This window comes from Cetorhinus maximus, chromosome 17, assembly GCF_964194155.1.
Source record: "Cetorhinus maximus chromosome 17, sCetMax3.hap1.1, whole genome shotgun sequence".
NCBI lineage: Eukaryota > Metazoa > Chordata > Chondrichthyes > Lamniformes > Cetorhinidae > Cetorhinus > Cetorhinus maximus.
Window position 1 is genome coordinate 5692613 of NC_135895.1, and position 14733 is coordinate 5707345.

The 14733-nt window shown below is 40.6% G+C and overlaps 1 protein-coding gene across 2 annotated transcripts in view; it reads left to right on the forward strand.

The window, feature by feature from the left end:
• syde2 (synapse defective 1, Rho GTPase, homolog 2 (C. elegans)) overlaps positions 1 to 14733 on the forward strand; it is a 126405-nt gene that overhangs the window by 9659 nt on the left and 102013 nt on the right. For both annotated transcript variants that reach the window (XM_078560660.1, XM_078560662.1), the window contains exon 2: positions 2162 to 2860. In XM_078560660.1, the coding sequence (XP_078416786.1) occupies positions 2162 to 2860 (699 nt within the window). The remainder of the gene's footprint in view (positions 1 to 2161; positions 2861 to 14733) is intronic.

The following is a 14733-nucleotide window of genomic DNA, read 5'->3' on the forward strand; positions in this document are numbered from 1 at the left end:
TCTTTCTCTGGTGGGAGAATCTAGAACGGGGGGTCACTCTTTAAAAATAAGGGGCTGCCCATTTAAAATGGAGATGAGGTGGAATTTTTTCTTTGAGGGTTGAGAGTCTTTGGAACTCTCATCCTGAAAAGGCAGTGGAAGAAGAGCCTTTGAATATTTTTGAGGCAGATGTAGATAGATTCTTGGTAAACAAGGGGGTGATAGGTTATTGGGGAAAGGCAGGATGCAGATTTGAGGTTACCATCAGATCAGCCAAGATCTTATTGAATGGCAGAGCAGGTTCAAAGGGCCAAATGGCCGCCTCCTGCTCCAAGTTCGTATGTTATATCATCCCAGTCCTAAATGATCAGCCCCTTATCTGGAAACTGTGCCCCCACGTTTCAGTTTCCCCAACCAGCATAAACAACCTCTGTATCTACTCTATCAAGCCCCTTAAGAATCTTGTACGTTTCAATGAGATCACCTCTCGTTCTTCTAAATGATAAGTCATTAAGCCTACACAGTCTCTTGGTCCTCTCAGGTTGGTGCAGAAGATTCCGTGGCACTATTTCAGAGACGCTTAGAGCAGTTCTCCCTCATGAGTTGGCCAATATTTATCCCTCAATCGGCTCTGGTGATGTTGATTATCAGATTTTTATCAGATTGCTGTGTGAGAGAGCTTGTGTACAAATTGGCTGCCACATTTTCAACAATACTATTGGGATGCTTGAAAAAAATACTTCATTGGCTGCAAAGTGCTTTGAGACATCTGGCGCTCCTGAAAAGTCTTACATAAATGCCATTTTTTCTGAGGTCCAAGTCTTGGAGACATAAAAGTAGGACTGTTTGAGCATTTAAATAGAATTTGGACAAACTTGTAAAAAACTAAGTGGTTTTGCATGTGGACTAGTTGATTTGAAGTAACAAGAACTCGGATTACCGATAAATGTTTAGTATTATAAAATGTTTGTTTCATAGTTGGTGGGTTCAGACATGCATTTGAATGAAAAACATGCCATCCCTAATGAGCTACCATGCACTTTTCTTTAAGATGTTGTTTCCAGTTGAAAAGTGGCTCAGTTGTGGGTTAATTTCTAGGGTAAGTACATGTTTAGTAAAGCATACCTGATAATATCAGCATTGGGAAAGAATTGAGAACTAGTTGAATCTGTTATCTGAATTATGTTGGAATGTAGTGCAAGTACAAACGTGCTGCTTATTTGTAGTCCCTTAAAAGTAGTAATATACCAAAGTGTTGCAGTGCTTGCGTGTTTTGTGACCACGGCATTCCTGTGAAAGTATTTGCCTAGAAGGCAATATTATGTGGTATAGCCAACCACTACTGCAAAGACTGGAAGTAAACACATCTTTGTCAATTGTTCTGGTTTACAACCAGAACAACATGGCAGTCCTGAGTTACCTGTTTTGCCAGGAGCAAGTGGACACAATTTCATGTTAAATTGCAGTGTTTTAAACCAAATATCGGAGATCTTGAGTACTGGTTCCAAATCCTAAATGCATCCGTGCACAGTTCAACTGTGACTGAGTCCAGATATAATGCAGGGCCAGATTTTTCAGAAAATTGTATATGCCAGTTGGTTTTCCTTTTAACTATTTTGGACCTGCTACAATTTCTAATTGTTATACAAACAAGATTTGGCCACTTGAATTATTTGTAGAATAACACCAGCTTTCATATTTCAAAGTGGTTATGTACCTAGGATTTTAGAGAACGTCCATCTTAATTTTGAAGACTGTAATCAAGATCTGTTGGTGATGACATTGTGTAGGTTTGTTTACAAATCCAAGGACTTGCAAGAATTATAGATAACTGAGCAAATTCACATCTGAAGTGTGAACTATTGTAACTAAGTATGCAACAACTGTAAACATGAATATTTTGAAGGTAATCACTTTCTCACTGAATTGAATATAATTGTAGCCTGTAGCTATTGGCAAATCTAATTCCATACAGTGCATAGGCACTTAAGTTATAGTAAAGTACTGTTTAATTTCAGTAAACTATGAATTGCAGAGTTTGGAATGCTATCTATTTTAAGAAGTGGGATAGAACTTTATATTGTATCTGGATGTGTCTTTTGTGTTCTGCATGTTTGGTGTAAACATTCCAAATGTTTTCACCTGCTAAACTGATAAGCTGTTTCTTTTTTCCCCAATAAAGATTTCATTGAAAATGTTCATGCTTCTTCAGTTAGCAAGAGAGAATTGAAAGCCAATGAAGCTAACGAACTCAACGACCACAGGCCGCACGTAAACAACATCACGGTATCCAAAAAAAGAAACTGGCTGCAGCAAAGCACTCTCAATCCTTACTTGAATGAAGAGACCAATGCTCCTGTAACAGTAGAGCTAACAAATTATGCAAGTGGCCTAAGCCCTTTACAAGAAAGCAGGCAGCAGCCTGCAGATCCACCAAGAGAGCACATCCGACAAAATGACCCAAAGCATGCTGCAGAGAACTCTCTGGATCATAGTGAAGAAAATGATGCAGATGATGAGGGGGAGATATGGTACAATCCCATCCCAGAAGATGAAGAAGTTGATCTACCACAAGTTCAGTCCCCTCCCAGGATTTCAGTGGCTAGAATTGATAATTCAAGCAGCAGTTTGCAAATGAAGCAATGTTCCTTGCCTGCTGGTGACTTGATTAAGGGACCAATGACCTTGGGAATCTCTGCAAATTGCTCTGAAAGTGTGAGAGAAGTCCAGGTAGTTCCAGCGATTGATGTGAATCAGGGAAATTCTGTGAATTCTACAAATTCCACAGACAGTGGGCAGCTGCATAGGCAGATCTGTGTGTGCAAGTTTCGGAGTGGGGCCAGTGTGGAGGAAATCTGTGTCCACAGACCTCCAGTTTCAGGTAAGCTGTTTGTGTTGCATAATGGGAAACCCTTGCCCTGTAAAGATTATGCAAATACTTTAAAATGATCAAAGCCGCCATTGGAATTTAAAATTGTATTATCTAGTTGTATTCACTTTTTACTTCAAGAATTTTCTTATTTATTGCTCTTCAATTTTCCAGAACTTCAGTAATTAAGTTATAGTTCCTCCATGTAGATATGAGTTTTTTTAAGCATTGTAAACATCTAGTTTATACATATTTGAGCTTGGAAAGAGGGATGAGTCGCCCTTATACCTCTAAAGCTTACATTTTTGGTTGTTCTTCAATTTTGTGTACAAATCTGCCCTGCTTCTTCATGAAACATGAGCACTACCCCCATAGGGGTGACTATTATTTGCTAATGCAGCAATAACATGTTGTGCAATAGAAGTATATTGAATTACATTGTTATTGATGGTAAGATATGCATCTTTAGTGCTGTGCAGCAATTTAACTCGATGTACATTTTCTGCAATGGAGAGTTGGGTTATAAATATTTAAATGGATAGGAGAGAAATTTAAACAAACACTTAAACAAAGTTTTGAGACAGCATTTGGCTCTGATTGGACTGCATTTTAAGTACTGAGTGCTTTGCACTACACCTCAGTATGTATAGACCTTGGAGTGGGTGCAGTGTAGATCTGCTAAAAGCATTTAGTTGACGGCAGGTTGCATAGACTAGGCTTGTTTTCCTTTGATTAAAGAAGACTAAGGAGTGATCTAGTAGAGAAGTTTAAGATGATTCAAGGATATGATTGGATAGATAGATGGAGAGAAACTTTCCACTGTCAAGAAGGTTGAGCACAAAGGAGCAGAAATCTTACAAAGAGAGCTAGGCCATTGTTATGATCCCAGCCGATGTTACTATTGGACAAACCAGATCCCAGGGTGGAACCTGGCTTGATAAATTCTGACTTTTTTTATTTTTTGTTTAGAAACATGGAGAGTTGCTACTGAACAAAATAGTAAAACATTTATTAAACAAGAAAAGATGAACTATATTACAATATGCCTTCATCCACAACTGTACCTTTTTACAAATTCATGAAGGTAACACAAAAGCTATCTTATACTCTCATGTTCCCAGTAAGTACACAGTCCATGTAAACCGTAAGCAACCTGTGGTCAGGCATACCACACTCTGAAACCAAGTCACAGATGCCACCCCAAACAGATGATATGGAACTCTCATCAACTCCCCCCAGACACTTGTTACGCAGTGAGCCAACTGGTCTCACCAAACTCCGTCTGTCACGTGAGGGTTGCCAATCTCCACTCAAAGAACTCGTATTGGAATCTTCTCCCAAATAATGTTTTCTCTCAGACACCTGTTACAAGGGTCCACCTTCACGTTTTCAAACTCTCCTTCTGATGTTTCTCTCCCCTGGATTGCCACATGCATTCAAGATTTCTTCCATGCACCCTCTCTCAGACTCATCTGTGCTAACAGAACACCACTGCTTCACATGCCCGTAGTAAAGAGTTACAAACCTTCACCTGTCTCCTTAGGCTTGTGAGAAGCCAGAAGATCCATTTTGCTTTAAGTCTGTATCCTGCAGCTTTCTTCTTTTAAGCTTGGAACTTTACACTTTGCTCCTTACTTTTAACTTCACTCATCAGGACCTTTTCCAGACTCCTGTCCTCGTCCTTTGACTTAAGTGTCCTCTAAGGGCCATTCCTGTTCCACTCTGCAGTTTGGGGATTTTCTTCAGGCATCTTTTAAAGTGAAACTAAAACTCAAGATCCCCCTCCTTTCTTAACACACCATTACAGAAATATAAATTAAACTTAAACGTAAAGCAAAAACTCATTCCTAACGCCCAGAAATACAAATATAGCTTACTTAAATTATCTCTAGTTCCTGCAACATTCAGGGGTGAAATAAAAATCATTTCTTCTTTTGGAACTCTCCCAACACACTGTTGAGGCTAGGTCAATGGTAAATTTAAAAACTGGGTGTTATTGGTCCCAGTCCTGCTAAGGTGTAACCTGTCTCTTTATACAGGTGCTACCTGCCCCAGAAACCGTCCCAATGCCTCAGAAATCCAAAGCCCTCCCTCCAGCACCATCCCTCTAGCCATGCGTTCCTATTTCTGTACTTGCTAGCACGTGGCACTGGGAGTAATCCTGAGATTACTGCCTTTTGAAGCCCTGCTTTTTATTTTCTTTCCATGCTCCCTTAAAATTTGCTTTCAGGACCTCATCACTCTTCTTACTTATGTCATTGGTGATGATGTGGACCTCGACTTCTGACTGTTCACCCTCACCCTCACCCATACAGAGCGGTCCTGCAGCCGCTCTGTAACATCCTTGACCCCTAGTACCGGGGAGGCAACATACCATCCTGGATTACGTCTACAGCTGTAGAAATGCTGTCTGTTCCACTAACTATTGACTCCACTGCCACAATTGCTCTTACTCTTCTCCCTTCACCCATAGCGCCATGGACTTAGCTCTGGCTACACTACCCTTGTGCATGAATGCCAGAAAGTTAGCATACAAGTTCAACAGGTAATAGGGAAGGCAAATGGAATGTTGGCCTTTATTTCAAAGGGAAGGAGTATAAAAATAGGGAAGTCTTGCTAAAACGATACAAGGCATTAGTTAGACCACACCTAGAATAATGTGAACAATTTTGGTCCCCTTATCTAAGGAAATACACTCTGGCATTGGAGGCAGCCCAGAGAAGGTTCAATAGGTTGATCCTGGGGATGGAGGGATTTTCTTATGAGGAGAGGTTGAGTAGGTTGGAGTTTAGAAGAATGAGAGGCGCCCTTATTGAAACATATATGATTCTTAGGAGGCTTGACAGGGTAGATGTTGAGAGGTTGTTTCCCCTTATGGAAGAGTCTAGGACCAGAGGGCATAATCTCAGAGTAAGGGGTCGCCCATTTAAGACAGAGATGAAGAGGAATTTCTTCTGAGGGTAGTCAATCTGTGTAATTCTTTGCTGCAGAGGTCTGTAGAGGCTGGGTCATGAAGTATATTCAAGGTTGAGATAAACAGATTTTTAATCAGTAAGGGAATCAAGGGTTACATGGAAAAGGCAGGAAAGTTGAGTTGAGGATTATCAGATCAGCCATGATCTCATTGAATGGCGGAGCAGACTCGAGGGGCGAATGGCCTACTTCTCCTACACCTTATGGTCTTATAACCATTGCCCTCACCAGTATCTGGTTAGTGAATGAGATGGGCTTGGGACTCCTGCACAACCTGCCTGGTCCTCCTAGACTGTCTGGTGGTCACCCATCTCCTCTCTGCCTGCACTCTTAACCTGCTGTCTGACCATCTCCCTAAATGTGCTATCTGTGCAGTTCTCAGCCTCGCGGTTGCCCAACAGCGACTCCGACTGTCACTCAAACTCTGAAACCCGAGCTCAAGTTTCTGCAGTTGGTGATGCTTTCTGCGCATGTGTTCACCTATGTTGTGGGAAACGTCCACGACTTCCCACATGCCACAGGATGCACGTTCCAGGTGGCTGCGTAGCCCTGCCTTACATTAAATTTACGTCACTTCCCTGCTTGAGTCTCTTAATTTTAAGTTGCTGCTTTTACTTAAAACTTACTTCTTTAAAAAAAAAATTCCTGCTGTTTACAGACATTCCCTAGCAGCAGTTTCCCACCAACTAATCAATTTATGGTTTTCCTGTGATGGCATTTTGATTTTTGTTTTCCAAACAGTCAGCTCCTGAAGGCTCCCGATTAGAGGTGCTCCGGAGCTGGCCTGGTTTCCTTCAGTTCCCTGAAGATAAAGAAAGGCCTCATTTTATATTTCTCTGCTTTGGATTAGAGGTGCTCTCAGACTAGGTCCAGTTCCTTTCAGCTCCCTGAAAGTAAGGGAAGGTAGTAAATATAATCTCACTCTTTAAGAAAGGAGAGATAAAGAAAACAGAGAACTACAGACCTGTTAGCCAGACATCAGTGGTAGGGAAAATACTAAAATCTGTTTATATTAAAACAAATGTGATAACTGAACACTTCGAAAATAATGGAATGGTAGGATTGGGCAGATCAACATGGACTTACGGAAGGGAAATCATGTTTGATAGCCCTGTTGGAGTTTTTTTTTGAGGATGTAACTAGCAGGATAGATAAGAGGGAAACTAGTGGATGTGTGTATTTGGATTTTGAGAAGCCTTTCAATAAGGTCCCAAATAAGAGATTTGTAAACAAAATTAGAGCACATGAGATTAGGGCTAATATGCTGGCACGGATTGTGTAACTAATGGGGTGCCACAGGGTTTTGTCCTTGGGGCCCCAACTATTTACAATCTATATTAATAACTTGGATTCAGAGATAGAAGGCACTATAGCTAAATTTGCAGATGACACTAAAGTATGTGGGAAAGTAAATTGCAATGAAGAAATAAGAAACTTACAAAGGGGTATGGACAGGTTAGGTGAATGGGCCAAAATTTGGCAGATGGAGTTTAACGTGGATAAGTGTGAGGTTATCCATTTTGGCCAGAAGAATAAAAAGGTGACTTATTATTTAAATGGAGAGAAACTTCAGAATGCTTCAGTGCAGAGGGACCTGGGTGTCCTCGTGCATGAATCGCTGAAAGCTAGTATGCAGGTACAGCAGGTAATAAGGAAGGCAAATGGAATTTTGGCACTTATTGCTAAAGGAATAGAATATAAAAATGGGGAAGTACAAGGCATTGGTGAGACCGCACCTGGAGTACTGTGCACAGTTTTGGTCCCCTTACTTGAGGAAGGATGTAGTTGAACTGGAGCCAGTTCAGAGGAGGTTCAGTAGATTGATTCCAGAGAAGGAGGAGAAATAATTCCAGAGGAGGAATTACTTTTCTCAAAGGGTCGTGAATCTGTGGAATTCACTACCTCGGTGCAGTGGATGCTAGGACGCTGAATAAATTTAAGGAGGAGGTAGACAGGCAGATTTTTAATTAATAATGGGTTGAAAGGTTATGGGGAGGGGGCGGGAAATTGGAGTTGAGGCTAAAATTAGATCAACCATGATTGTATTGAATGGCGGGGCAGGCTCGAGGGGCTGTATTGCCTACTCCTGCTCTTAGTTCATATGTTCTTATGAAAATTGGTTAATAGACAGAAAACGGAGAATAGGAATAAGTAGGTCGTTCTCAGGTTGGCAGGCTGTGACGAGTGGGGTACTCCAGGATCAATGTTTGAGCCACAGCTATTTGCAATCCATATCAATGATTTGGATGTGAGGACCAAATGTAATATTTCCAAGTTTGCTGATCATGCAAAACTAGGTGGGAATGTGAAGCAAAAACAGAAAATACTGGCAAAATTCAGATCTGGCTGCACCTGTGGAGAGAAACAGAGTTAACATATCAAGTCCACATGACACTTCATCAACAGTAGAAATGTGAGTTGTGAGGAGGATGCAAAGAGGCTTCAGGGGGATATAGACAGGCTAAGTGAGTTGGCAGGGATGTGGCAGATGGAATATAATGTGGGGGAAAAAATGTGAAGTTATCCACAAGAGAAATACAGAATATTTCTTAAATGGTGAGAGATTGGGAAGTGCTGATGTCCAAAGGGACCTGGGTGTCCTTGTTCATGAGTCACTAAATGCTAGCATGATGGTGCAGTAAGCAATTAGGAAGGCAAATGGTATGTTGGCCTTTATTGCAAGAGGATTTGAGTACAGGAGGAACATACAAGCGTACAAAATAGGAACAGAAATAGGCCATGCGGCCCCACCAGCCTGCTCCATCTTTCAATAAGATCATGACCGATCAGTTTGTGTTTCAAATTCCATGTTCCAATCTACCTCCCATTAACCTTTGATTTCCTTGCCTAACAATCTATCTACTTTCGCTTTAAAAATATTCAATGACCCCACCTCCACCGCTTTCTGTGGCAGAGTGTTCCAAAGTTGCACAACCTTCAGAAAAAAAATTCTCCTCATCTCCGTCCTAAAAGGGCGACCCCTAATTTTAAAACTTGTACCCCCTAGTTCTGGACTCACCCACAAGAGGAAACATCCTTTCCCCATCTACCTTGTTGAGACCATTCAGGGTCTTATATACTTCAGTCAAGTCATCCCTCCATCTTCTAAACTCCAGTGGAAATAAGTCCAGTCTGTCCAACCTTTCCAAGAGGTCTTGCTGCAGTTTCATTGAGCCTTGATGAATCTGCAACTGGAATATTGTATACACTTTTTGCTCTCCTTACCTAAGGAAGGATATACCTGCCATAGAGGGAGTGCAATGAACGTTCACCAGACTGATTCCTGTGATGGTGGGATTGTCCGATGTGGAGAGAGTGAGGTGACGAGACCTATGTTCTCTAGACTTTAGAAGAATGAGAGGTGGTCTCATTTAACCGTATACATTTTTCACAGGGCTTGACAGGGTAGATGCAGGAAGAATGTTTCCCCTGGCTGGGAGGGTGTCTGGAACCATCAGCTAGGCCATTTAGGACCGAGATAAGGAGGAATTTCTTCACTCGGAGGGTGGTGAATCTTTGGAATTCTCTACCCCAGAGGGGAGTAGAGGCTCAATCATTGAGTATGTCTAAGACATAGATCAATAGATTTCCATGCCTACTCCTGCTCCTACTTCCTATGTGCCCATGTTAAGAGATATGGCACTAAAATGGGTAAATGGAATTGATACAGAGAAGCCATGATCTAACAAGCACAAAGGACTGGATGGCCCATTCCTGTTTCTATATTTATAATTTTTTTCCAAAATAGGAGTCACAAATGGTGTAATGGGTTGATTTAATTAAAATCCTTTGTTTGACATGATCACTGTTCAAGATTTCAATTCACCATTGAAATATTAATATAGCTAATGAACATGACATAGTAACCCTCCATATGCATTGTATCTCTTGTTCAGTGATCAAGTCCGTGTGCATTATTTGCAGACTAGGTGTCAGTGTGTTAGCACTTTGTCCTTTCACCTTTGAATCCTGGAATCAAATGCAGCCAATTATTGGTAAAGTATAAGTAAATTAGATGGGGTAATTTCAAACTAATTTCCTATTCATAACATTAGCTGCACCTTTTTGGCAATTGGTGGTCTCTCAGGATGGTTTGTGTAGGAAATGTCACAGTGTGTATCCAAGACACTGTCTTTGGGGAAAGTTAGAGCAACCTTGACTCTGCTTCAGGATTGTTTGCCAGCACTGGAGCTCAAAATTGTGTTTCAATCTCCAGTATTCACCTTAAGCAGAATTTAAAATCACAAAATAACTGCTTAACGTTCATGGTCTGAAAGTAGAGTTGAGGTAGAAGATCAGTATGAATGATAGAGCAAGCTTGAGAGGCCATATGGCTCTACTCTTTTTCATTTGTTTGATACTCTTTGCTTAATACCAAAATTTTGGTTCTAATAAACTGCATTCATGCTGTGATGCACTTGTGTTTATATTGATGCTTGTACAGCTTTGAAAGTTATTAAAAAACCCCGACTCGACGATGCAACTTCAGCGTAGGGCTTTACAATGAATAAAATCAGAACACAAATTATCTTCAGAATTGTGTCTACAGAAAATAGTGTGTTGGTTTTGCATAATCCATTGTTTGTTGTTAAACTTTCTTGGACCTTTAAATTTCCACCTATTGGATAAGCTGTCTTATACCGTCAGCTCTTTTTTTTAATGTTAGAGATTGTAGCTGCTTATGAAGGGAGCTCTGTACAAGGGTTCTTGTGTGTACAAAGAACAAGAACAAAGAAAAGTACAGCACAGGAACAGGCCCTTCGGCCCTCCAAGCCTGCGCCAATCATATTGCCCGTCAACTAAAACATTTTGCACTTCCAGGGTCCGTATCCCTCTATTCCCATCCTATTTATGTATTTGTCAAGCTGCCTCTTAAACACCTCTATCGTACCTGCTTCCACCACCCTCTCTGGTAGCGAATTCCAGACACTCACTACCCTCTGCGTAAAAAACTTGCCCCGCACATCACCTTTATAGTTTTCTCCTCTCACCTTAAATCTATGTCCCCTAGTAATTGACTCTTCCACCCTGGGAAAAAGCTTCTGACTATGTACTCTGTCCATGCTACTCATAATTTTGTAAACTTCTATCAAGTCACCCCTCAATCTCCGTCACTCTAGTGAGAACAATTGTAGTCAGTTCTGATTTTTCCCATTCAGCATTGCAATTTGCAGTGCTAACTTCAACTGCTCATCTGCACCATTATTTAAGGTACAATATACTCCCATCACTTGTGGGATTAATAGGTTCTCAAGTTTACTGATGCGGACACAATTGAGGTATCATGGATGATGGTATATAATCTAGTATACTGTATTCTTTTTCCTACTACTTAAATCTAACCACAGAAATCATTAGGGCACATTTGAGACATTTGTCCTTGCCACAGTTCTGTGGCTGGACCTTCCTATACAGCAAAAATATGTGTATCAATTACATATGCACCAATTTATTTGACCCAAATTTAATATGTAGGGGAAGGATAAAGATCATAAATTAAAGCATTGATATCCAGTCGCTGTGATCTAAATACGTTCTCTCCGGTTGTCTTTAAATAGCAGCATATCTGTTTTTAAAAATATCAGGGCATATTTGAATCTTCTCTGAACTGTATATCCCTGGGATTAATTTCACATAGGGAAGTCTTTACCAATTTTATGGCAACTCTTTAGAACCTTGCAGTGAATGTCAAACAACTCCTAGCATGAATTCAGTATCGTGGAGGTACAGTATTTATGCACTTCATCCTAGCTGCTATTATGGTTTGAATTTTTCTCCTACTGGCACTTTTTATTTGAATATATTTCATCACAGGAGCATGCAAGCTCATTAATATTAATACAGCACTAATTTGTTTTTTTGCCTGCTGTCATTAGTTGGATTTAATTTGACAGATGAGCTCGTGTGTTTGTTCGTTGTCAGAGGGCATTGAAATCAGATAACAGGATGTATCTTTTAAAGCAGCCATGCTGAGCACTTGACAGTCATGTGGAAATGATTTTGAATAGTACTCAAACAGGAAACTAGACATTTTAAAAATTCCATCTAGCCTCCCTTGTTGAAATCAGGGTTATAAGACATTAGCCAGCTGGGAGGTTGAGGCTTTAAACTTCTATGTATAAGGCATTCTGGTGTTGGAAAGTCACACAGATCACTTTGCACACTCCAATGGCATGGGGCACTGAAGTATAATTAACTTGAAATTACTGACAGTAGACTGTGCTGGTAACCTGTTCAGTGAATCTGGCTTGAATTATCTTTCCTGCTGGTTCACCATCACAAAGGTAGTTCAAGTCTTCAACCAAAATACCATGTCCAAAGAAATATGTGTGGCCGCAAAGAAAAATGTGTGGGGTTAGAAAAAAACATTGGTGAATGTGCTTGTTTATGTTCTAGAGGGGAATTTCCTGTAAAGGGGCTCAGTAGTGATGTGTATCTAAGCATTTTTCTAAAATTGTTACCAAATGAATTTGAGTAGTTTATCTCCTGTATTAAAACTCCTAGTTACCACAAGGTTTGAAAATACACCTGGTTTATATTTGATAAAATGTGCAACTGCTGTTTATAAATGAAAAGTAAATGTTATTAATAAGACTCATGTTGCCAACAGCTGACACTTATCATAGAAGGAAGTTGTTAGACTTTCTGCTGTGACTTCCTTAGATCCTTTCTATGTGGAATAGAAGCTGTAGCCTTATGTCCTTGGCTGATGCTGAATATGAGACTTAATTGTAGGAAGGAGGATGCACATTTTGATGAAAATGGAAATAAAGGATAATTTTTGATCCCTGAGATAAATTTAAACTTCAAGATTTTGTTTGAAATAAATATTTATGTGTAAATTGACTGTCACATTTGAAATGGTATTTCAGTTATTACAAAATGATTGAAGAAAACAACCCTAGAAAAGTTCACACCAGCTGTTTAAACTGCAATTCTTTTTACCCAACAATACCCTGTTTAAACAGCCTGGATGAACCTTGAATTCTGTTGCTCAGGAGAGAATGAGAGTGTGCTTATATAGATACAGAACTCTCCTAGCAGTTAAGTTTTAAATAGTAATATAATTTGAATAAGCTTTTCATCTTGCACTCATCAGGACACTCGCAAGAATACCAATATATGGGGGAAAATAATTTATACTGTATGTGAAGAGAGTGCTGATTGGTTGGCAAGTGGCGTTGCCTTGGAGGATGCACCACTGGTGACTGCCAGTAACTGCCAAGCATTGTTTGAAACTTAAACCAGGCAGTTTGACCCTGATTGGTCAAGGCATTGCCCTGAGGACTGAGTCAGCGAACTGTTGTCACTTATTTTGTTTAGCTGAAACAGGCGCAATGTGTGTACAAGTTCTTGCTGTCTGCAAAAAAACAGGGCCCGGCCCTGTGTATTAATATATGTAGCTTCCAGTCCACGTGCCACACTGCGGGCTCGACTGATGACCTTAAATTGGTTGTCAGTATAACTCTTAGCACGTTGAGGATTATTTAGCAAATGTTTTCCAATTGTGGAATCACATCTAATGTTGGACACTGTGTTTTGAGTTTTGCAAGCATGGGCTGACTGGGCACGGTCTGTATCCTGCCTGTTGTGAACAGCAGCTGGAATATACTGTTTGATACGATCCCCCAATCTTTGGGATGTACAGCCTACATACCTAACATCACACTGGCACTAAAATTGATATATCACATTACTCAATTGTGTGATAGGCAGAATGCCTTTTTGGCTTGATGATAGTATCCTGTTAGTGGCGAATGCAACTTGTGTTGCTACAGCATAGTAGCAGGGTGAAACAGCTAGCTTCACCTGTTGCTCAAATTTTTGAGATACCTTGCCATTCTAGGGTAACCTGAGGTAGACTGGGCACTTTTCAAGGCTGAAACTGACGGCCTTATGCCCGTTTATGAGCCTGTGTGATATACAGTGTGAAATGATCTGATCAGGGTAGCCATTATCCTGCAGGGTACCTTTGATGTGCCCTATTTCAGCATCAAGCTTGCACGGTGAGCAAGTGGCTTGGGCCCTATTTACAAGGTTGCCAATAAAAACCCATCTTAGTCAGACACCATCAATGATGCATTCTCTATGGTAATGCCCCTTGCCAGCTAATCAGCACTGTCTTCACATGCAGTATAAATTGTTGTTTTCCCCCTTGTATTGAGTGCAAGACAAAAAGCTTAGCCATATCTCGTTTTTCAGCAATACTCAAGTTCTGTACTCTCAAACAACTATTAGTAAGATAATTATGCAGTAGCATCTGTGCTATCTATTGCAGATAAAAGTAAGAAGTCTCAAGGTGGTCCCAGGAATTCTGTTGGCACTAACACCTGGTTTGATGCTGCACTAGACTTAAGATTTCATAGAAATGGTATGAGACTATCCAACAAGAAGTCTTACATCACTTCTCTCCAGCAACAACGTTTACATAGCACTGAAGTGTTTCACAGAAGCATTATAAAGCAAAATTTGGCAAAAGCGCATAAGGTGTTATTAGGACAGAGGTCCAAAAACTTGATTGGAGATATGTTTTAAGGAACCTTTTATTAAAGGAGAAAAGAGGTAGAGAGGTGGAAAGGATTAGATAGGGAATTCCAGAGTTTGGGGCCCAGGCAGCAGGAAGCACAGCCACCTGTGGAGCAGTTGAATTTCAGGAATGAACAGGAGTCCAGAATTAGAGGAGCGCAGAGATCTCGAAGGGTTGAGGAGATGAGAGATTGGGAGGGGTGAAGCCATAGAGGGATTGAAAACAAGGGTGAGAATTTTAACATTGGGGCATTGCTTAACCAGGAGCCAATATAGGTCATTGACTACAAGGACGAATAGGACAATGAGAGCTAGGACATGGGCGGGAGAGTTTTGGATGACCTGCAGTTTGCAGAGAGTAGAATGTGAGGGGCCTGCTAGGAGTG